The sequence below is a fragment of the Macaca mulatta genome, chromosome 15, assembly GCF_049350105.2.
Source record: "Macaca mulatta isolate MMU2019108-1 chromosome 15, T2T-MMU8v2.0, whole genome shotgun sequence".
Classification (NCBI taxonomy): domain Eukaryota; kingdom Metazoa; phylum Chordata; class Mammalia; order Primates; family Cercopithecidae; genus Macaca; species Macaca mulatta.
The window spans coordinates 14,405,538-14,428,451 of NC_133420.1; the positions used below are offsets into that span (position 1 = coordinate 14,405,538).

The 22,914-nt window shown below is 50.0% G+C and overlaps 1 protein-coding gene and 2 long non-coding RNA genes across 9 annotated transcripts in view; 1 reads left to right on the forward strand and 2 right to left on the reverse strand.

Moving 5' to 3' along the window:
- GTF3C5 (general transcription factor IIIC subunit 5) overlaps positions 1-17,145 on the reverse strand; it is a 28,826-nt gene extending 11,681 nt beyond the window's left edge. For 6 of the 7 annotated variants that reach the window (XR_013405353.1, XR_013405350.1, XR_013405351.1 and 3 more), the window contains exons 1-3: positions 16,954-17,145; positions 7,753-7,972; positions 6,099-6,297 (exon numbers count right to left, since the gene is read on the reverse strand). Coding sequence is in view for 3 of the 7 variants with exons in the window: in XM_001103027.5 (XP_001103027.2) it covers positions 6,099-6,297; positions 7,753-7,972; positions 16,954-17,133 (599 nt within the window). In the remaining 4 variants the exon portion in view is untranslated. The remainder of the gene's footprint in view (positions 1-6,098; positions 6,298-7,752; positions 7,973-16,953) is intronic. The other variant, XM_077967371.1, reaches the window with a different exon arrangement.
- LOC144335002 (uncharacterized) lies at positions 2,609-3,018 on the reverse strand. The gene is made up of 2 exons (XR_013405363.1): positions 2,904-3,018; positions 2,609-2,819 (listed from the first exon to the last, which is right to left on the reverse strand). It is a non-coding gene; the product is annotated as an uncharacterized LOC144335002 (long non-coding RNA).
- An 858-nt stretch (positions 17,146-18,003) lies between the features above and the next one.
- On the forward strand, positions 18,004-20,190 carry LOC144335003 (uncharacterized). The gene is made up of 2 exons (XR_013405364.1): positions 18,004-18,280; positions 19,912-20,190. It is a non-coding gene; the product is annotated as an uncharacterized LOC144335003 (long non-coding RNA).
- Positions 20,191-22,914: the final 2,724 nt, after the last annotated feature.

Consider the following 22,914-nt stretch of genomic DNA (forward strand, 5'->3'; position numbering starts at 1 on the left):
CCCCAAGGAAAACCGGGTGGCCATCTGCAAGAGCAGCCCTTCTACGCCCAACCCTGTAGGGAGAGGCTGTGCAACCGGGGCTGCACCCCCAGCCCGCTCCCCGGGGCGGCCTCAGGCTGTGGTCTGTGTCACCATGATTCTAAGCAGGTGGGGAACTGCTGGCAGGGGTCGAAGGGTGCTGATGGCAAAGTCAACAGGACCACCTTGGAGAGTCCCTGAGGAGCAGGAGGGACCCACCATCCTCCAGTTAGGAGAACCCCATCAGGCCAGTCCAGCAGCCTGTGCTTGCCCACCTGGTTTGTGGGAAGCTCAGTCTCCCCAGGAAGGGGCCAAGGAGGCAGTGGCTAGGCCTCCTCCCTGCCAGTCCTCACGCACCCAGCAACGTCAGCAGGGCAGGAGAACCGACAGCAGCCCTGGGAGAAAAGGCAGGTTCTTTCCAGGTGCTGGAAACCGATAAACCACATGGGGAGGAAGGGGGCCTAGGGGCCTGAGGGCAGCTGGCCCTCCTCCCTCATTTTACCCCAGGGGCTTGAAACAGCTTCCCACTGGCCCGCAGGGCAGAGCAGACGCTCAGATGCTGCTGCCACCTAGTGCCAGGGGCGGCGGTGCAGACAAGTGCTGTTTTCATTTTTTTGAGATGGAGTTTCGCTCTTGTTGCCCAGGCTGGAGATCTCAGTCCACCATTTTAACTTCCACCTCGGCCGGGCGCGGTGGCTCAAGCCTGTAATCCCAGCACTTTGGGAGGCCAAGATGGGCGGATCACGAGGTCAGGAGATCGAGACCATCCTGGTTAACATAGGTGAAACCCCGTCTCTACTAAAAATACAAAAAACTAGCCGGGCGAAGTGGCGGGTGCCTGTAGTCCCAACTACTCGGGAGGCTGAGGCAGGAGAATGGCGTGAACCCGAGAGGAGGAGCTTGCAGTGAGCTGAGATCCGGCCACTGCACTCCAGCCTGGGTGACAGAGCGAGACTCCGTCTCAAAAAAAAAAAAAAAAAAAAAAAAACTTCCACCTCCTGGCTTCAAGCGATTCTCCTGCCTCAGCCTCCCAACTAGCTGGGATTACAGGCATGCGCCACCATGCCTGTCTAATTTTTTACATTTTTGTTTTGTTTGTTTGTTTGTTTGTTTTTTGAGACGGAGTCTCGCTCTGTCGCCCAGGCTGGAGTGCAGTGGCGTGATCTTGGCTCACTGCAAGCTCCACCTCCTGGGTTCACACCATTCTCCTGCCTCAGCCTCCCAAGTAGCTGGGACTACAGGTGCCCACCACCACGCCTGGCTAATTTTTTTATATTTTTTAGTAGAGACAGGGTTTCACCGTGTTAGCTAGGATGGTCTCAATCTCCTGACCTCGTGATCCACCTGCTTCTGCCTCCCAAAGTGCTGGGATTACAGGCGTGAGCCACCATGCCTGGTCAATTTTTTATATTTTTAGTAGAGACGAGGTTTCTCCATGTTGATCAGGCTGGTCTCAAACTCCTGACCTCAGGTGATCCACCCACCTCGGACTCCCAAAGTGCTGTGATTACAGGTGTGAGCCACCGTGCCCGCACTGTTTTCTTTTATATATTTTTGTTTCTGACAAGAGTATGCTGCTTGTGGTGAAGAAAAAATAAACAAAAAAACACTTTTTTTTTTTTTAAAAAAAAACAGGGTCCCACTCTGTCACCCAGGCTGGAGTGCAGTGGCACAATCACAGCTCACTGCAGCACTGACCTCCCAGGCTCAGGCCATCCTCCCATCTCAGCCTCCCGAGTAGCTGGGACCACAGGAACACGTGCCACCACACTCGGGTAATTTTGAAAAATTTGTTGTAGACACAGGGTCTCACTATGTTGCCCAGGCTGTTCTCAAACTTCTAGCTTCAAGAAATCCTCCCACCTCAGCCTCTCAAAGTGCTGGAATTACAGGCATGAGCCACTATGCCTGGCCAATAAGTAACTTTAAAAAAATAGGCTGGGTGCGGTGGCTCACACCTGTAATCCCAGCACTTTGGGAGGCTGAGGCAGGCGGATCACCTGAGGTCAGGAGTTCGAGACCAGCCTGGTCAACATGGTGAAACCCTGTCTCCACTAAAAATACAAAAATTAGCTGGGCGTGGTGGGGCACACCTGTAGTCCCAGCTACTCGGGAGGCTGAGGCAGGAGAATCGCTTGAACCCAGGATGCAGAGGTTGCAGTGAGCCGAGATCGTACTACTGCACTCCAGCCTGGGCAACAAGAGGGAAATTCCATCTCAAAAAAAAAAAACAAAAAACAAAAATCATGTCACCCCCTGCTTCACATTCTTACGGTGAGTACAATATACTTACAGAAAATTGTATCATTCTACATGCAAGAGATTTCTGCAGGGAGGCAAAGTGACTCGATTCTTTTTAGTTAATACATTTCCACAGTGTTTTGTTTTTTTCTAACCGGTACAATTTATTCTTACAATCAGAAGAAAGCAGGGGGTGGTGGCGGTAGGGGATGTTACAGACTAGGGGACAGCAACCAAAAGAAACGTTGTGTGGCCCTGGTTTGGCTCCTGAGTGGCTTTTGAGACAATCAGGAAAAAGTGAACAAGGACTGGGTATGGGTGATGTGGGGGAGTGCTGTTAGCTTTGTTGGGTAGGAGACTGGTATGGCAGGTCTGTCTGAAACACGAGTCTTCCCTGGTGGAGATCCGTGCTGCTTGTTTCTGAAGGCAGCACTGTGCCAATGGGAGTGGAGACCAGCAGAATGTTGCTCACTGGACACTGGTGATGGGCATGTGAGGGCCACTAGACAATTCGATTCTCTCTCCTTTGAGGTGTGTTTGAACCTTTCTGCAATGCTTTTCTGGAGGCAGAGAAGAACACACTCTCTCCTAAGGATGAAGCCTAGGCACCGGTCTTTGCTCCCCACCCCCGTTCCCTGGCTCACCTGCTCTGGGGCACAGCAGCCTGCCCAGCCTTCCTTTGCATGCGCCAATCCCCTGGTCTGGAAAGTTCTCCCTGGATCTTCACCTGGCTGGCTCTGTCTCAGCTCCAGATGTCAGTTCCTCTGAGGGCCCTCGCTGTTACCTGTAGCCCCGGCCCACTCCCCATGACCTCCTTTAAGGCTCCCCGCCATGTAATCATGCTCCATCTAGCTCCCCACCCCTGTACTGCGCCCCAGCTGCCGTGTCGTCCATGGACACCAGGCTCCAGGGAGTGCCCTGGGCCACCACAGGTGCTCAGTCAGGACATGTTAAAGGAAATACGTAATGAGGAATGAGAAGGCCCTCCCACCCCTTCAGAGAAAACTGCTGAGCCCCAAATCTTCCAGACTTTTTTAGGCTTCTGTTATCATACCACCATTTACTTTTATCCCACAGAATCTGGTCTTACACCTGCCTTTGTCATAGAGCAAGGGAGGCACCTGGGCATGGGTCCCATCAGTCCACAGAGTCCACTCTTTTTTGTTTGTTTGTTTTTTGTTTTGTTTTTTGAGACAGGGTTTTGCTCTGTCACCCAGGCTGGAGTGCAGTGCTATGATCATATTCACTGCAGCCTCAAAATCCTGGGCTCAACCAATCTTTCTACCTCAGCCTCCCCAGTACCTAGGGCTATACAGGTGCACGCCACCATGCCCAGCTAACTTTTTCAGTTTTTTTGTAGAGACAGAGTCTTGCTATATTGCCCAGGCTGGTCTCAAACTTTTGGCCTCAAGTGATCCTCCCACTTTGGCCTCTCAAATCACTGGAATTATAGGTGTGAGCCACTACACTAGGCCCAAGCCCATTCTCTTGAGGGCTGCATTTTTGGAAGCTTAAAACATGCTATGGAACAATTCTTCGACAAACACCATCACCTCTGGGCCAGTTTTCAAAGTCCCTTTCAGACTGGGCGCTGTGGCTCACGCCTGTAATCCCAGCACTTTGGGAGGCTGAGGTGGGCAGATCACTGGAGGCCAGGAGTTCGAGACGAGCCTGGCCAACATGGTGAAACCTCATCTCTACTAAAAACACAAAAATAAGCTGGGCATAGTGGTGAGCGCCTGTAGTCCCAGCTACTCAGGAGGCTGAGGCTGGAGAATTACTTTAACCCAGGAAGCAAAGGTTGCAGTGAGCCAAGATCATGCCACTGCACTCCAGCCTGGGTGGACAGAGCAAGAGTCCGCCTTTCGAAAAAAAAAAAAGGCCCTTTCATTTTGCTCGTCTGTTTGCTCCCCTAAATCTGCGTGGGGCCCATGGATACTTGCTGAGTCCCTCTCACTGGCCAGGCTCTGTTCTGGGCACCGGGGCTATGACAGAAACCAAAGAAGGCCAAGTCGCTGCCTCTGGGTAGCGATGCAGTTTTTTTTTTCATGTTGTCTTTTTGTGTGTAATTTTAGAAAGTAGAGCATACAAATCAGGACACCGTGGCACTGGGCCATGAGCAAAGCCTGCAGAGCGGGAGACACCGGGGCGGTGCTGCCCATGGGACCTGGCACTGAGCCCACGTCTCAGCTTCCTCATGTGTATGATGCGGGTGTCAGGAACCCTGGGGAATTGTTCCCAGGCTGGGGTGAGATGCACTCACAGCGCTGCTGCACAGGGATGTGGAATAACTGGCAGTGAGGCTGGTCAATGTTATTCATCCCCAGTTGGGTATTTTTTTTTTTTTGAGATGGAGTCTTGCTCTGTCGCCCAGGCTAGAGTGCAGTGGCCCGATCTCAGCTCACTGCAAGCTCCACCTCCCGGGTTCACGCCATTCTCCTGCCTCAGTCTCCCAAGTAGCTGGGACTAGAGGCGCCCGCCACCATGCCCGGCTAATTTTTTGTATTTTTAGTAGAGTCGGGGTTTCACCATGTTAGCCAGGATGGTCTCGATCTCCTGACCTCATGATCCGCCCGCCTCGGCCTCTCAAAGTGCTGGGATTACAGGCGTGAGCCACCGCGCCCGGTCCCCAGTTGGGTATTTTCAAACTTGTTTTCCTCATTTTGTTTTCATAGTAGTCAATCTTGGATTTTATATAAAGGAAATCCTACCATTTTATGTCAATGTATGGCATTTGACAATTTGAACATTTGACAATGCCCAGGCCTGCCTTTCCAACAGCCCCAGGGGTCTCTAATTATGTCAAGAACTTCTGAGTTACAAAATTCATTTCATCTGAATTACATGTGGGCTTGGGCAGGCTGTGCACATGGGAGGTGTGGTGGGTGGCAGGGGGTGGCGGTGGCTGCACTGTAAGTCACAGCCACATGGCTTTTCATAGCTCTCAGTGTGGGAGAAACCCACTACTGATGAGAGAGAGAGCGAGCGCCTGTCCTCAGAAGAGGCACCATGTTCGGGAGGGGACACAGACCATAACCAAGTACAGAGCAGGCGAGAGCTGTGTAGAGTCACAGACGCCTTGAGAAGGATGACACTGGGCGATGGGCAGGGTCAGGGGTTCCCTGAAGTGACCTCCAGCCACACAGGGCAGACCAGGAAAGCGTAAACAGCTGGGGTGAAGTGGGACCGAGGCTTGGCAGGTAAGTGTGGCAGGGGAGGGACAGATGATCAAAAGGCTGTGAAATCTCTGCCAGGGACAGGGACGGTGAGGCTATGGGGAGCAAAGGAGGTAGGAAAGAGCTGGGGTCAGAGAGTGGGACGTTCCCAGGCGGCTTGCTTAGGTAGTGTCATTCCTAGTGACAGCAAGGTCCAGAGACTGGCTGGTCAGCCATGACCAGGGATTAAGCCAAAGGCCATTTCTCAGCAGGAACCCACATGTCCCACAGTCACGTTTTTTGCACTGTCCTCAGGAGTGAGGCCAACCTGGTGATCACACAGGCCACTGCTTACTAAGGCCCTGTTCTGAGAACTGCATGCACTTTTTAAATTCAATCCCAATACCTCTGTTGGGTAGGTACTACTGTCATCCCATTTTCTTTTTTTCTTTTTTTTTTTTTTTTGGAGACAGAGTCTCACTCTGTCACCCGGGCTGCAGTGCAGTGGCGCAATCTTGGCTCACTGCAACCTCCGCCTCCCGGGTTCAAGCGATTCTCCAGCCTCAGCCTCCCGAGTAGCTGGAATTACAGGTGTGCACCACCACACACAGTGCGTGAGCCTCCGCACCCAGCCCATCCCATTTTCAGGATGGAGAACTGAGGCCGCATGGAGAGGGGCCTTACCGGTGCTGGGTCTCTGGTCGGTAGAAGTAGTCCACCGGAGCGTCCAGCCGGGAGAAGATGGGCGGCGGGATGTAAAGCGGCAGCTCCTGGTGGAAAAAGGCCTCCTTCTCGGGCCGGAGCATGAGCACCTTGTCATACATTGACGTATGCTTGCCGCCTGCTTCCGTATGCACGGCCAAGTACTGGAAGTCAGACATCCCTAGAAAGAAAGGTGGGCAGATGGCAGACAATGAGTCCAGGGATACCCGTCTGGGAACGGGCAGCTGCCACACACCGACACCCATGTCTGCTTAGGGAGGTGCTGAGTGGGCCTTAGGGTGGAGGCTGCAGGGTGAGGGTGGCAGGAAAACACACCCTTCCCAAATGCTTCTGCAAAGTTGGCTCGATGCAGTCTAAGTCACTTACATAAAAATTATTTTGGGGAGGTGGGTAGCTACATGACAGGTGAGGATGGAGTCCAGGTCAGTGCTTCTTAGACGTATATTACTTTTAACTCTAAAAACTGCAATTACCTTCGCACCAACCTAATAACATGCATATGAATCACCCGGGATCTTGCTAAATGCAGGTTCTGACATGGCGCATTTCTACCAAGCTCCCAGGTGAGGCTGATGCTGCCAGTTCAGAGACACACACTGAGCAGCAAGGTGCTGGTTCAATTCAATAAAAAATACGAGGTGTAATGTTTTATGAATCACTTGGGAAACCTTGTCCCACAAAGGACAGCCCTCTTTGGTGAATGTCACGAGCCACCAGAATGACTGCCACTGAAAATGCCCAACCCATGGGACCCCAGGTCCTGCTTCTCCTTTATTTCACTTTCTTGTTCCCCTCTTTTCTCTTTCTAGTCCTCTTTTCCCTTCTCAATCTTTATACTCTTCAGATTCTGCCTAGACCTGCAGCTGTAACTCAGCCATCTCTAAGGCTTGTTAGTAATATGCCAGGCACCTCCTGTGGTCCAGAGCCTGGCCCATTCACGGGCACTGCCTCCCGGAATCTTCACAAGGGCCTAAGGAGCAGGCTCTGCAGCCCGCACTGCACAGACAAGGAAACTGAGGCTCAGGGAAGCCAAGCCACCTCCCAAAGAAACTGGCAGGGCTCAGGCAGGCACAATGCCAGAGTCTGTGTCTTTCTCACTCCCATCTCCCTCCCTTGCCTTATTGCTTCCTCCCTGGGGTTCCTTGTAGGTGGCAAACCTGATTGAGGGCTCCACGAGGGACGTTCAACCTGCTGAGAGTTCAAAGGAGCAGGAGGTCTCAAGCGGCTTCGGCAGCTAGGTGGGCAAGACCAACAGCCGCCGAGACCAAGAGAAGGTTCAAAACACTGTGGTGGAGGAAAGACTGGAGGACATCTACTGACCAGTTTTATTCGGTCCCATACAATGGTTTCATTAAACGTTAGGAGATTTCTAGCTTAACAATGCTGACGATTGGCAGCAATGAGCCCGCAGTCTCTGGGGAAGCGCTGGCTGGAGGGAAGAAAGGCTGCCTCCCGGATGAGGCCTGTGCCCTGCTGTGTCCCCACAGCCCCTGCCCTCCTGCCTGGGCATATCCTGGCCCCCTTCACTGATGCAGATGACCCACATGGCCCCTGCAGGCAGCTGGGATGGCCGGCCCTGAAATAACCAGACATTGCAAGAACAGATTTCAGTTACCCTGAAATTTGTAAATGGTGGAGATGATGCCAAGGATCTCCATGTCAAATGTGACCTCGGAGTGGGCCTCAGTGCCCAGCACCCCTTTCTGCCGCCTTGTTCTCTTCCTGATGCGGAGCAGCAGGCTGCTGGTACTGAAGCGGTTGGCGCACACTGGGTGGCAGTATGGGTCCTTGGGCCGGAAGTACAGCTCCAGCCTTTTGGTGGGGTCCGCGTAGATCTGTGGCAAGGCCAAAGGAGACAGAGTGAAGCAGTGACAAGCCAAGCAGCCAGTGAGAAGCTGCTCCTCTCTCAGAAAAAGTCTGACAGTGATCCAGGAAGGGCCAGGAGGCTCACGTTTCATTCTGGACTCTTAATTCCAAAAGGCTCATTTTTTAAACCCATGTATCTTAGTTTTTATCTAGTGGAGAAAATGAGAATCGTCTCCTTCCTTCTAAGAAGTTGTGAAGTTGGAGATGACAAGTGCCAATTAAGTAAATGCCATCACCCATCAAGTGCCTGCTCAGTGTGGGGCGTCAGGTTGCCCTCTGGCCACACTTGAGGGGAGGTACTATCACCCTTATCTTGGAGGGAACTCAGGTTTGGTGCAGGGTGGAGTGGCTTGGCTAGGGCTACCTACTCTGACAATTACCCACCATAAAGGGTCTTGGTATTCAGTCTCATATGCAAATGTTTCGAGGTCCAAATGAGATTAAATCAATCAGTAACAAGCATTTGGGCTCTGACTTGCTGTTACCTCTAGCTTTCCAAGCATATGAGACTGAATACCAACACCCTTTTGGGTCCCTCTCCTTAAAAACCCCAAGAAGAGCATCTATGTCATAGGACTGCTACGGTTCAATATGAATAAAGCACAGTGCCTGGTGCCTAACTCATGGTAGACATTCAACATGTGCCACTTCCATCTGAATGAATACTTGCCCGATGCTGGGTCACAGTGAGCATTGGACATGTGCATATGAAAGCACCAACAATGTGAATAGGGATGAGGTCACCTACATGCTGGTGAGCTGGCTCCCAACACCCAGCACAGGGTCTGGCCCTTAGGACGTGATCAAGAACTACCTAGGGAGAGAATGAAGACGACTTTGTCCTCAGGAATCTCCTCCTCATGAAACACACACCTCTGAGTCATGATGGGGTGGGAATGAACCCAAGCGTAGGCCTGGCACAGGGAGGTGCTCAAGAAACATGAGGAGACTGAAGGGGTAATGAAGGTCCCTTCCCAAAGTGCTCACGCTGTCGCTGGGTACACATGATCCCTGAGGTTAGCGAGAGGAAGGATTCTGTCAAAGCCATAAATCAAGCGAATAATATAAAAGAAGAAGCCAGGGGCGGTGGCTCACGCCTGTAATCCCAGCACTTTGGGAGGCCAAGGCGGGCGGATCACGAGGTCAAGAGATCGAGACCATCCTGGCTAACACGGTGAAACCCCGTCTCCACTGAAAATACAAAAAAATCAGCCGGGCGTGGTGGCGGGCGCTTGTAGTCCCAGCTACTCGGGAGGCTGAGCCAGGAGAATGGCGTGAACCTGGGAGGCGGAGTTTACAGGGAGCCGAGATCGCACCACTGCACTCCAGCTTGGGTGACCGTCTCAAAAAAAAAAATAAAAAAAGAATAGGCCTAAAACCTATCATTGAAAGTCTCATTAGGGATGGGCTCCTTGAACCCTGTAATGTCCCCTTATCCCAATACTGCCTGTAAGAAAGTCAGATGGGTCATACCGACTAACGCAAAACCTCTGGGCCATCAACTAGATATTCCAGAATACTCACCCTGTTGTCCCTAATCCTTACACCCTCCTCAGCAAAATTCCATGCGACCATCAGTGGTTTATGGTCATATATTTAAAGGATGCTTTTTGGGCATGCCCCTTGGCTAAGGACAGCCGAGACATTTTTGCTTTCGAATGGGAAGATCTCCATTCTGGACGGAAGCAACAGTACCAATGGATAGTTCTCCCCCCAGGCTTCACAGACTCCCCTAACCTCTTTGGTCAGATCCTAGAACAAGTTCTAGAACAAATTTCTACCCCAAAACGCATATGCCTGCTTCAATACGTGGATGCCCTGCTGGTATCTGGTGAAGCTATATAGAACAGAGAGCTGCCCTGTCCGTCCACCTCCTTAACCATTTGCAAGCAAAAGGGTTAAGGGTTTCAAAGGGAAAGAGCTTCAATTCATAGAGCCAGAAATTAAATACCTAGGACACTTGATAAGTAAGGGCAAATGAAGGATAGAGCCTGAACGAGTTAAAGGGATTGCGTCCTTACCTTTGCCTAAAACTAAGCAGGAACTCAGAATAATTCCTAGGATTGGCTGGGTATTGCCGCTTACGGATTGACTCAAACGCCCTAAAAACAAAACCTTTATACCTAAAGCTTGCCTAAGAAAAGCCTGGCCCTCTTCTGTGGACCTTTGAAGAAATCCACTAGGTTGAAGAACTAAAACATCTGCTCATAACTGCCCTGTCCTAGCCCTGCCTTCCCTAGAAAAGCCATCTCACCTTTTCATTAAACAAGGGGGTAGCTTTAGGGCTACTTACTCAAGAACATGGGGGTCACTGGCAACCTGTGGTCTTGCTGTCGAAAGTTTTAGATCCAGTAACCTGTGGATGGCTTGAACGTATCCAATCCATCGCGGCTACCACTTTGTTAACTGAAGAAAGCAGAAAGCTGATCTTTGGGGGAAATTTAGTTGCGAGCGTGCCTCATCAAGTTAGAACTATCTTAAACCAGAAAGCAGGGAGACAGCTCAGTGACTCAAACACTTTAAAGTATGAAGCCATCCTGTGAGAGAGATGATTTAACACCAACCTCTGTAATTCACTTAACCCACAAGGTTTCCTAACAGGGAATCCAAATCTAAAAGGACCTGAGCATGAGTGTTTAGATTCAGGCCCGATGTAAGGGAGACCCCTTTCAAAACAGAGCAGCACTTACTTATAGATGGCTCTTCCGGGGTAACCGAAGGAAAAAGACATAATGGATATTCAGCAGTCTATGGGGAAGACCTTGCAGAAGGAGAGTCAGGAAGGCCACCCAATCATTGGAAAGCCCAAACATGTGAATTGTTTGCAATGAATCAAGCCTTAAAGCACTTGCAAAACCAAGAGGGAACTATTTATTCTGATTCCAAGTACACCTTCAGGGTAGCTCATACATTTGGAAAAATTTGGACCGAACGAGGTCTCATTAATAGCAAAGGCCAAGACCTTGTCCACAAGGAATTAATCACCCAAGTATTAGGTAACCTCCAGCTGCCAGAAGAAATAGTCCATGTCCCAGGACACCAGAAAAGTCCTTCTTGTGAAAGTCGAGGGAATAACCTGGCAGATCAAAGAGCCAAACAAGCCACCATTTCCTCTGAAACGCTCACTTTTCACCTAACCCCTTGTCTTCCTCCCCAGACTGCAGTTCCCATCTTCTCTTCAACTGAAAAAAGAGAAATTAATAAAAACAGAGGCCAAAGAGAATCCTGAAGGGAAATGGGTATTATCAGACCAAAGAGAATTGTTATCCAAACCCTCATGAGAGAAGTCTTATCTCAGCTGCATCAAATAACTCACTGGGGACCCAAGCCGTGTGGGACGCAGTTCTCAGGGTTTAGGGATGTATAGGAATCTATACTCTGGCAAGACAAGTTACAGATAGTTGTCTAACATGCAAAAAGACTAATAAGCAGACCCTAAGAAAACCACTCCTTGGGGAAAGGAGTCCAGGGTTAAGACCATTCCAAAGTGTCCAAATTGATTACACCGACATGCCCCCAATCGGTTGCCTGAAGTACTTATTAGTGATAGCAGATCACTTTACGCACTGGATGGAACCTATTCCCTTTGCAAGTGCAACTGCTAATAATGTAGTTAAAGCACTGACTGAGAATATTATACCCAGGTTTAATAGATTAATAGAAAATATTGATTCAGATAATGGGACTCATTTCACTGCACATGTCATCAAGAAACTAGCCCAAGTACTAGACATAGCATTGGAATATCATACTTCCTGGCATCCACCTTCATTAGGAAGAGTGGAGAATGAACCAAACTCTGAAGAGCCACTTAACCAAATTAGTCTTAGAGACTCGGCTGCCATGGACTAAATGCTTTCCCATTGCCTTGTTAAGAATCCGAACTGCCCCTCGGAAAGATGTTGGCTTATCACCTCATGATATGCTATATGGGTTGCCTTATCTACACTCCACTGCTGACATTGCTACGTTTGAAACAAAAGATCGGTTTCTCAAAAACTATAAACTTGGTCTATCCTCTAGCAGGACTAAAGGCCTCTTAGCACAGATGCCACCCCTAGAGTTTCCAGCACACCAGTATCAGCCTAGGGATCACATTCTCATCAAAAGCTGGAAGGAGGGAAAACTCGAACCAGCTTGGGAAGGGCCTTATCTGGTGCTCTTAACTACTGAAACAGTGATCCGAAGGGCTGAAAAGGGATGGGCACACTACACGTGGGTGAAAGGAGTAACTTCCACAGACAGGGAAAAATGGGCTGTCACCCCAGGACCCACCCCTACCAAACTAACTAACCCTAAAAAGGGCTTAATAATCACTTGTTTATTTTTCCTTTTCTTTCCAACAGAAGGTCATCTTGTCATCAGTGTGACTCAGGCTAACTATCCCTTGACCCTTCAGTTTGATGCCTGTTCAGTTATCCCGTGCAGCTACGAACAAGCTTAAAGGCAGCTATCCAATGTAGGTAAGTATCTATGTCCATATCGCAGAGTCAAACAAGTATAAGTATGGAGCCTTAAAGGGCCCCTGTGGTGACTGGGCAAATGTTTGGTGGACCACTTAATAATATGGGGGGTGGACAGCCAACCCCCCTCCTTTAAATAAGCTGTGGAAACTCTTAACAAAAACTCCAACTTATCCATGGTTCCACTCCACCAAATTGTAAGCCACTGAAGCGTAACCCCTTATTGCTAATTACAGATAATCCCTAAACAATGGCCCAAGAACCCTCTGTATTTGGAGGGTATGGGTTAGGGGCAGATGTTACAGGGCGGGATCCCATAGGAACCCTCTCTCTAAGGTTGGCTGGACCATCGGCAGTTAAAAACAATGAAGAAATCCAGACCCAGGGTCCAAGGAACGTATGGGACCCAACGCTCTCCCCAAACATATCAGGTCCAGCGTTCCCCTCCCATCTCCAGGACGACACAGCCAAAGTAGCAGTTGTAGAAGTAAGAGACCTAAAGCAAACTCTAGCAACTGAAACAGGGTACGGAGATGCAGATGCCTGGATAGAATGGATTAAATATTTCGTCTGCACTTTAAACAAAAGCAATTGTTATGCTTGTGCACACGGTAGACCAGAGGTCCAGATTGTCCCCTTTCCTCTTGGATGGTCCTCCAGCCGAGCGGGCATGGGCTTAGCTAGCTCTTTTCCAGGACCCCACAGCCTGGGGTGACAAATCGTGCCGAGCTCTCTCTCTGCTGTTCCCTGAAGTTCAACACCCTGCAGGTCAGCCCCCAAAGGCTATCCAGCTTCTGTCTCCCAATGCCAATTTTACTTTATGTCTCTTGTGATGGCAAATTTGGCACTCCTTGGAGATCTAACAGGATGCAGTGAGCTTAAGCCCTTCCAAGAGCTTACCCATGAGTCTGCCCTTAGTCATCCCGAGCGGATGTATGGTGGCATTGTGGTGGACCATTACTGGATACTCTGCCAAGTAACTGGAGTGGCACTTGTGCTCTGATCCAACTGGACATCCCTTTCACTCTGGCATTTCATCAACCAGAAGAAGTAAAAACAAGGCACTGTAGAGTAAGAGATGCCCCCCATGGTTCCTTTGACCCTCATGTTTATATAGATGCCATTGAGTTCCCCGAGGGGTACCTGATGAATTTAAGGCTCGTAATCGAATAGCTGCAGGATCTGAGTCTATGTTTTTCTGGTGGTTAACTATAAATAAAAATGTAGACTGGATAAATTACATCTATTACAACCAGTAACAATTTGTTAATTATACTAGGGATGCTATCAAAGGAATAGCTGAACAACTAGGACACACCAGTCAAATGGCTTGGGAAAATAGAATAGCATTAGAAATGATACTAGCAGAGAGGGGTGTGGTTTGTGTCATGATAGGAACCCAAGTTGTATTTTTATCCCTAATAATACTGTTCCCGACGGAATCATAACAAAGGCACTGCAAGGTCTTACTGTTTTATCCAATGAGCTAGCTTAAAATTCTGGGATAAATGATCCCTTCACTGATCTAATGGGAAGATGGTTCGGCAGGTGGAAAGGACTTATGTCCTCGATCTTTATCTCCCTTGCCATTGTAATAAGCATGTTTATTCTTGTAGGATTCTGTATCATACCCTGTGCCCGAGGGTTAATACAAAGACTTATTGAGACAGCTCTCACTAAAACCTCCAATTTCCCCCCACCTTATTCAGACAAACTTCTACTTTTAGAAAACCAAGAACAGCAAAGTCAAGACATGCTGAAAAGGTTTGAAGAGAAAGAATTATGAAAATCAAGAGGGGGAAACTGTTAGATACACTGAATTCTTCTTCAAAGGTTCAGCTTGTTCAACTCCTTTGTTCTTTGTTCTCCATCTTCAAAGCCTAACTTCCTTGTTCTTTGTGCCTCCTTGCCCTTAGTTCCCCGCTCTGTTTAACTGCCCTTCCTGCCCAAACTATTCTTCCCACTGAAATCGCTCATCCTGCCACTGTAACCCACACCACGGTTCTATTTGAAATAGCCAATGGAGATCAGCTTAGATTGGGTGGTCCAACTCCAACCAGTAGGGACAGGTAACAAAAACAGGGACTGCTGCGTTAGGGATGAAAACCCCTTCCAGGCCGGGCGCAGTGGTTCACGCCTATAATCCCAGCACTTTGGGAGGCGGAGACCGGTGGATCACCTGCGCTCAGGAGTTCGAGACCAGCCTGTAGGATACAGTAAATTCCTCTCCAAAGATTTTAGCCTGTTACCTTCCTTTAAATTCAAGAGGGGGAAAATTAACAAATACAATGAGTTATGAGTTCCATTTCAAAGAATCAATATGTCAGTATGTGCAGCTTCCCTGTTCTTTGTTCTCCATTTTAAAGTTTAACTCCGGCTGGGCACGGTGGATCACGCCTGTAATCCCAGTACTTTGGGAGGCCAAGGCAGGCAGATCACGAGGTCAGGAGATCAAAACCACCCTGGCTAACACAGTGAAACCCCATCTCTGCTAAAAATACAAAAAAATTAGCCAGGCGTGGTGGCGGGCGCCTATAGTCCCAGCTACTTGGGAAGCTGAGGCAGGAGAATGGCATGAATCCAGGAGGTGGAGTGAGCCGGGATCGCGCCACTGCACTCAAGCCTGGGCGACAGAGCAAGACGGTGTCTCAAAAAAAATATATAGATAGATAGATATTTATATATTTAATATAATAAATATATATAAATATAATATATATAATAAATTAAAGTTTAACTCCTCATTCTTTACACCTCCTTGCCCTTAGTTTCAGTAAACAGCCCCTTCCTAGCCTCTATCACCTGCTCTGTCCTTAGTCATCCTTAGTTACCTGCTCTGTAACCATCCTTCCTGCTGAAACTACTCACCCCGCCACTCAGGCCTGTGTCCCTGCCCTCTTTGAAATAGCCAATGGGAATTAGCTTAGACTGTGCGGTCCAACCCTAGCCCATATGGGAAAGACACAGCAGTAGAGACTAGCTGCATAAGGGATAAGAACCCCTTCCCCTCCCTTGTCGGTGTGCTCCCGCCATTGCTTCATCGGCAAGACGCACCCTTCTATAGAAGTAAATTTGCCTTGTTGAGAAAACTTTTTGCCGGAGTGCTGATTTTTCTTTGTGGCACCCAAAATTTATTTCCAACAAGCCTGACCAACATGGTTGTGGGGAAAAGAGAGATCAGACTGTTACTGTGTCTATATAGAAAGAAGTAGACATAAGAGACTCCATTTTGTTCTGTATTTGAGATGCTGTTAATCTGTGACCCTACCCTAAACCCTGTCCTTGCAAGAGACATGTGCTGTGGTGACTCAAGGTTTAACGGATTTTGGGCTGTGCAGGATGTGCTTTGTTAAACAAGTGCCTGAAGGCAGCTTGCTGGTTAAAAGTCATCACCATTCTCTTAATCTCAAGTACCCAGGGACACATACACTGCAGAAAGTTGCAGGGACCTCTGCCTAGGAAAGCTAGGTATAGTCCAAGGTTTCTCCCCATGTGACAGTCTGAAATATGGCCTCGTGGGAAGGGAAAGACCTGATTGTCCCCCAACCTGACACCCGCGAAGGGTCTGTGCTGAGGAGGACTAGTGTAAGAGGAAAGAAGGCCTTTTGGCAGTTGAGATAGAGAAAAGCATCTGTCCCTGGGCAATGGAACATCTAGGTGTAAAACCCGATTGTATGTTCTGTTTACTGAGAAAGGAGAAAACCGCCCCTCAGGCTGAAGGTGGGACTTGCTAGCGCAATGCTGCTCTTTATGCACTAAAAAGGTTTATGGAGATGTTTGCATATGCATATCAAGGCACAGCACTTTTCCTTAAACTTATTCACGTCACAGAGATCTTTATTCATATGTCTTACTGCTGACCTTCTCCCTACAAGGATCCTATTATCCTGTCACCTCCCTTTTTCTAAGATAGTAAAGATAATGATCAATAAATACTGAGGGAACTCAGAGACCGGCGCCAGCCTGGCTCCTCGTATGCTGAGCGCGGTCTCCTGGGCCCACTTGTTCTTTCTCTATATCTCATTGATGAGACATCTCTGTGTCTCATTTCTTTTCTCAAGTCTCTGGTTCCACCTAACAAGAAATGCCCACAGGTGTGGAGGGGCAGGCCACCCCTTCACATGGTGAAACCCCGTCTCTACTAAAAACACACAATTAGCAGGGTGCGGTGGCGTGCGCCTGTAATCCCAGCTACTCGGGAGGCTGAGGCAGGAGAATCGCTGGAACCCGGGAGGCGGAGCTTGCAGTGAGCCGAGATCGCGCCACTGCACTCCAGCCTGGGCAACAAGAGCGAAACCCTGTCTAAAAACAAACAAACCAAAAACCTTCCCCTCCTTTGTTCAGTTAGCTCTCGCAGCCGCCATAAGAGCGAGCAGCACCCTTCTGCATAAATTTGCTAAATTTCCCTTGCTGAGAAATCCTTTGAGTGCTCGTTTTCTTTGCGACTCCGAGTTCTTATTCCAACACGGACATTCCCAGCCCCTTACCCGGGAGACGCCTTCCTCGCCGCCCAGAGTCGGTAGCATCTTAGCCACGTCACGGACCACGCCCGGGTACTCCACGCACACCATGCGTCGCTCCCGCCGCAGCTCCACGGGGACAGCAGCCCCCAGCCCCAGATCGGCCGCCTCCGCCGCCATCCCTGCGCGTCTGGCAGGGCCCGCCATGGTCCGTCCCACAAAGTGCTCCCAGAGGCCTCGCCTCAATGGTTCCGCGAAGGAATCGTTCCGGGCTCCCTCACCGCTCGCGACACCCTAACTCCCCGGGCTCAGCAAGACTCCAGGGCCTCCGGGGAGCACAGGGCCCATGGGCGGCCCCATGGCTTCGGGAAAACGACCGCCGTCTCTTCGACTTTTTATTTAAAATGAAGCGGGTTAGCCCACGGGGCGTGGCGAGCACCAGTCTCTCCTACTAGCCAGCGTGGGACCCGGAGGATAATAAAACACCACCCTCCCTCGACTTCAGCCAATGAGAGTCCGAGGGCCGAGCGAGTTTTTTTCTTAGCCAATGAGAAGTCCGAAGGAAGGTAGGTGCCACCTTCTCCTCCAGTTCCATACGTTTTAACCAATAAAGAGCTAGACTTTGGCCGGGCGCGGTGGCTCACGCCTGTAATCCCAGCACTTTGGGAGGCCGAGGCGGGCGGATCACAAGGTCAGAAGATCGAGACCACGGTGAAACCCCGTCTCTACTAAAAAATACAAAAAATTAGCCGGGCGCGGTTGTGGGCGCCTGTAGTCCCAGCTACTCGGGAGGCTGAGGCAGGAGAATGGCGTGAACCCGGGAGGCGGAGCTTGCAGTGAGCCGAGATCGCGCCACTGCACTCCAGCCTGGGCGACAGAGCGAGACTCCGTCTCAAAAAAAAAAAAAAAAAAAAAAAAGGAGCTAGACTTTGACCACGTCCCTGCCCTCTTCTGGTTATTCCACCCAATGACGGCTCGGGGGCGGGCCAGAGGCAGACATCCGACCCGCCTGCTTGGGTGGGAAAAGGTCCCGGTTGAGAATTGATTTCCGGGTCAGGGTCGGCCTGGGTTCTGTAGGTGTTGGCGCTTCTTTTCCCAATCTCTTGCAACCCTCTTGGGACTAGGTTGCTAACGGCGCCTTCGGGGGGCCTCGCGGAACTGGATGTGGAAATGGCGAGCGCGGGGGAACTGTGCTGTAACCACTTGCCCCACTTCCACAGAAAGCCCCGAAGCGCCGGCTCGGGGCCGAAGGCAGGCATCCGGCGTTCGTCTGTTAGGCAGGCAGACATTAAGAGTCTACTGTGTCCTGGGCCCTATTCGAGAACCAGCGGGGAGAACAGCGTCTGTCCGGGAGGCGCCCAGGGCTGCTGCGAAGCCCCGGAGCTGGGGGTGTGGCCCCTCAAACAGGGAGGAGATGAGGTCCGAGGCCGGCCGAGGTCGGAGACCTTCACCCACGAAAAGGGTCCGCCCGTCGGGCTGGCTGCTTCCCAGTGCCGTGGAGAGCCCCTGATGGTTTCTCTTTTTTTGAGACGAAATCTCGCTGTGTCTCCCAGGTTAAAGTGCAGTGGCGCTTTCTCGGCTCACTGAAACCTCCGCCTCCCGGGTTCAAGTTACTCTCGTGCCTCAGCCTCGCGAGTAGCTGGGATTACAGGGGCCCACCACCATGCCCGGTTAATTTTTATATTGTAGTAGAGACGAGGTTTCACCATGTTGGCCAGGCTGGTCTCGAACTCCTGACCTCAAGTCATTCGCCTGCCTTGGCCTCCCCAAGTGCTGGGGTTACAGGCGTGAGCCACCGCGCCCGGCCCCTTGAAGGGTTTTATGCGGAGCAGTGATCCCATTCATGCATTTGAAAGAGCTCTCTGGCTGTTGTGTGGAGAATAGATCAAAGGGGGCGAAAGTGAATTCAGATAAACCAGACAAGAGATGAAGGGACTGGGTTTGAGGATTTTGGGAGATGAGAATCATGGCCGAGCGCAGTGGCTCATGCCCATAATCCCAGCACTTTGGGAGGCTGAGGCAGGAGGATCACTTGAGCCCAGGAGTTGGAGGCTGCAGTGAGCTATGATCACGCCACTTGCATTAAAGCCAGAAATTAGTAAGAGCAAGTGACCCCTTGCTCTTGGCTATGGGTACCCCAAGTTTCTGAAGTTTTTTTTTTTTTTTTTAAAGACAGGATCTCCCTCTGTCACCCAGGCTGGAGTGTAGTGGTACGATCCTGACTCACTGCACTCCCAAACTCCTGGGCTCAAGTGGTGCTCCTGCTTCAGCCTCCCGAATAGTTGGGACTGCAGGCATGCACCACCATACCCGACTAATTTTGCATTTGTGTGTGTGTGTGTGTGTGTGTGTGTGTGTGTGTGGCAACGGGATCTGACTATGTTGCCTAAAGTCATTTCTTTCTTTTTCTTTTCTTTTCTTTTTTCTTTTTTTTTCTTTTCTTTTTTTTTTTTTTTTTTTTGAGACAGAGCCTTACTCTGTCACCAAGCTGGAACGCAATAGCGCAATCTTGGCTCACTGCAACCTCCAACTCCCTGGTGCAAGCGTTTCTCCTGCCTCAGCCTCCCAAGTAGCTGGGATTATAGGCATGCGCCACCATGCCCAGCTAATTTTTGTATTTTTAGTAGAGATGGGGTTTCACCACGTTGGCCAGGATGGTCTCCATCTCCTGACATCATGATCCGCCCGCCTCAGCCTCCCAGAATGCTGGGATTACAGGCGTGAGCCACCGTGCCCAGCCTGTGATTTCTTAATCAGAAGAGTACCTGATTGCTCTCGATGGGTTTAAGAAGGCAGAATAAATGGCTGCATGAATTCAGCCCACTGAATACAGTCTGAAGTGTAACTTTAATGTGAAATGTAATTGGAAGGCTGGGTCAGGAGCCCCAGAGCTTTGAAAGAACGCCTACTTCTGAGAGTCCGGTGGGAAATCAACCACCAGCAGATGATGGATGAGCTGGAAGAACCACGTGTTTCCACAGGGAGCTGCACGCGAGGACCTGGTGGCCCCTGACCTGCCCTCTCTAGTGGGGACCTGCACTTTGTGCTACCAAAGAGGATTCTCTGTAGGGAGGCCAGGATGATTCTCCAGAATTTACCATGCCTTGAGATGAAATTTCCTTTCAAACTTCTTGTGTCCTTTTGTCTTCATTCCATGTTCATCAGTCAATCTTCTGATCGTTTCATTTTCCAGAAAGGAGAATCTGAATAACGTGTATATTTTAACCTTGCCTGCAATTGTAAATCAATACATTGGTGTATTTACATCAGATCCCTGTAGTTTGGTGCACATAAGACAGTCCTGAAGACTTGGTCACTGTTGGTAGAGTTGGCCAATAAAATATTGAACACACAGTTAAATTTGAATTCATGCAATATTTGGGGCATATTTATACTAAATATGTGTTATCTGAGATTCATATTTAGCTAGGTGATTTTTTAATTTGCTAAATATGGCACTCCCACCTCTGGGTATTAAAGAGATTGAGTTTCTGAACTTGCAAAGCTGACTCCAGACCACCTGGAGCCTTAGTGAGCCCACCCTGCAATCCACTGACCCTCTAGTTTGCTCTATTTTTCCTTCTTACTGAAGCAAGAGTGATCTTTCTAGAATGAGATCCCAGTCCGTCCCCACCACCAGTGATTCCCCATCATCCCTGTCCCACCACCCAGCTAACTGCTCCTTCCCTTTAGGTTGTTGTCTTAGACGTCACTTTGCCTGGTAAATCCTCCCTGACCCGAAAACACTAGTTTGGTGCCATCCTCCCTGCCTGGGGCTCCAAACTCCCTGCATCATGGAGCCAGAAGCACTATTATTTTTTCTATTTTTTTCTTTTTTACTTTTCCACTTGAGTGGCAACTTCCTGAGAACAGGGATCATGTCTGTCTCATTCACCACTGTCTTCCCACTGCCACCACTGCCTTTCGTGGGGCTGAGCAGAGCAGGGGCTCAGGAAGTATTTATTGAACAACTGAATGAGGGCACTTCACTTATTTGAGCCTTCAGTCGAGCCCCAGGTCAGGGCATGGTCATGGGGACATTACATCAAGGCTTGTCAGACGAGGAGTGTCCTTTAGTGCACAGGAAGTGAGGAGCGGGGCTGGGTGTGAGGGGAAGACAAGGGACCAATCCCAGGGCATCAGACCAAGCTTTTTGAAATTAGACTTGGTCCTGCCTGAGATTCAAAGCAGAAGGTCAGAGGCAGGAGCAGTAAGGCCAAGAAAGATCAGGAACCCAGTTAAAAAGTAGCTTTGGTCAGGAGCAGTGGCTCATGCCTGTAATCCCAGTACTTTGGGAGGCTGAGGCGGGTGGATCACTTGAGGTCAGGAGTTCAAGACCAGCCTGGCCAACATGGTGAAAACCCATCTCTACCAAAAATATAAAAATTAGCCACGTGTGGTAGCACATGCCTGTAATCCCAGCTACTCAGGAGGCTGAGGCAGGAGACTCGCTTGACCCCAGCAGGTGGAGGTTGCCGTGAGCGGAGATCGTGCCACTGCACTCCAGCCTGAGTGACAGAGTGAGACTCTATCTCAGCAACAACAACAACAACAACAACAGCAAAGTAGCTTTAACGTTCTCCAAAACCTTGCAGCATTTAGAGCAGGCAGCTGTGACAGTACCTGTGCACCGAGGGGACACTTTCTCTGCCTGGATTCAGGGCATATGCTATGGTTTGAAAATGTCCCCCAAATTTCATGTGTTGGAAACTTAATCTGTCTGCCCTCATGAATAAATTAACGTTGGCTCTGCCCTCATGCATGGATTAATGTCGCTGTTGTGGGAGTGAGTTGCTCATCTCTTTTTTTTTTTTTTTTTTTTTTTTTTTTTTTTTTTTGAGACGGAGTCTTGCTCTGTAGCCCGGGCTGGAGTGCAGTGGCCGGATCTCAGCTCACTGCAAGCTCCGCCTCCGGGGTTTAGGCCATTCTCCTGCCTCAGCCTCCGGAGTAGCTGGGACTACAGGCGCTCGCCACCTCGCCCGGCTAGTTTTTTGTATTTTTAGTAGAGACGGGGTTTCACGGTGTTAGCCAGGATGGTCTCGATCTCCTGATCTCGTGATCCGCCCGTCTCGGCCTCCCAAAGTGCTGGGATTACAGGCTTGAGCCACCGCGCCCGGCTGCTCATCTCTTTGTTACAGAGGCAAGCTCTCTCCAGCTCTCTCTCTCCCCTGCCCTCTTGCATGTGTGCCCTCCACCATGTCATGGCACAGCAAGAATGCAAAGACCCTTAGCAGATGCTGGCACCGTGTGCTTGAACCTCTCAGCTTCCAGAACTACAAGAAATAAATGTCTTTCCTATAGAAATTACCCAGTCTGGGATATTCTGTTATAACAGCAGAAAACAGACGAATGCAGTATCCTTCTTGCATCTTGCCCCGCTGTGGGGTGGCGGATCTCATCCCACTGGACAGAAGGGCTCTGCAGCTCTAGCCACCTCCTGTGGGCTGGATTGGGCACACTAGGGGTTGGAGGGCAGCCTCTATGTGCCACTTCCACACAGGAGAGATTCGGAGCTCCTGAAGAACGCTTGGGTGCTGGCAACCAGCGTTTGCTACTCAGGGAAAGGGTGGGTGTAGGGGCCAGCCCTACAGGGTCTGTGGGTTTTTCTCCCCGTGTGCAGAGACGAGAGATCATAGAAATAAAGACACAAGACAAACAGATAAAAAAAAAAGACAGCTGGGCCCGGGGGACCACTACCACCAAGACATGGAGACCGGTAGTGGCCCCAAATGCCTGGCTGTGCTGATATTTATTGGATATAAGACAAGGGGGCAGGGTAAGGAGTATGAGCCATCTCCAGTGATAGGTAAGGTCACGGGGGTCACATGTCCACTGGACAGGGGGCCCTTCCCTGTTTGGCAGCCGAGGCAGAGAGAGAGAGAGAGAGAGAGAGAGTTTACGCCATTATTTCTGCATATCAGAGACTTTTAGTACTTTCACTAATTTTGCTACTGCTATCTAGGAGGCAGAGCCAGGTGTACAGGATGA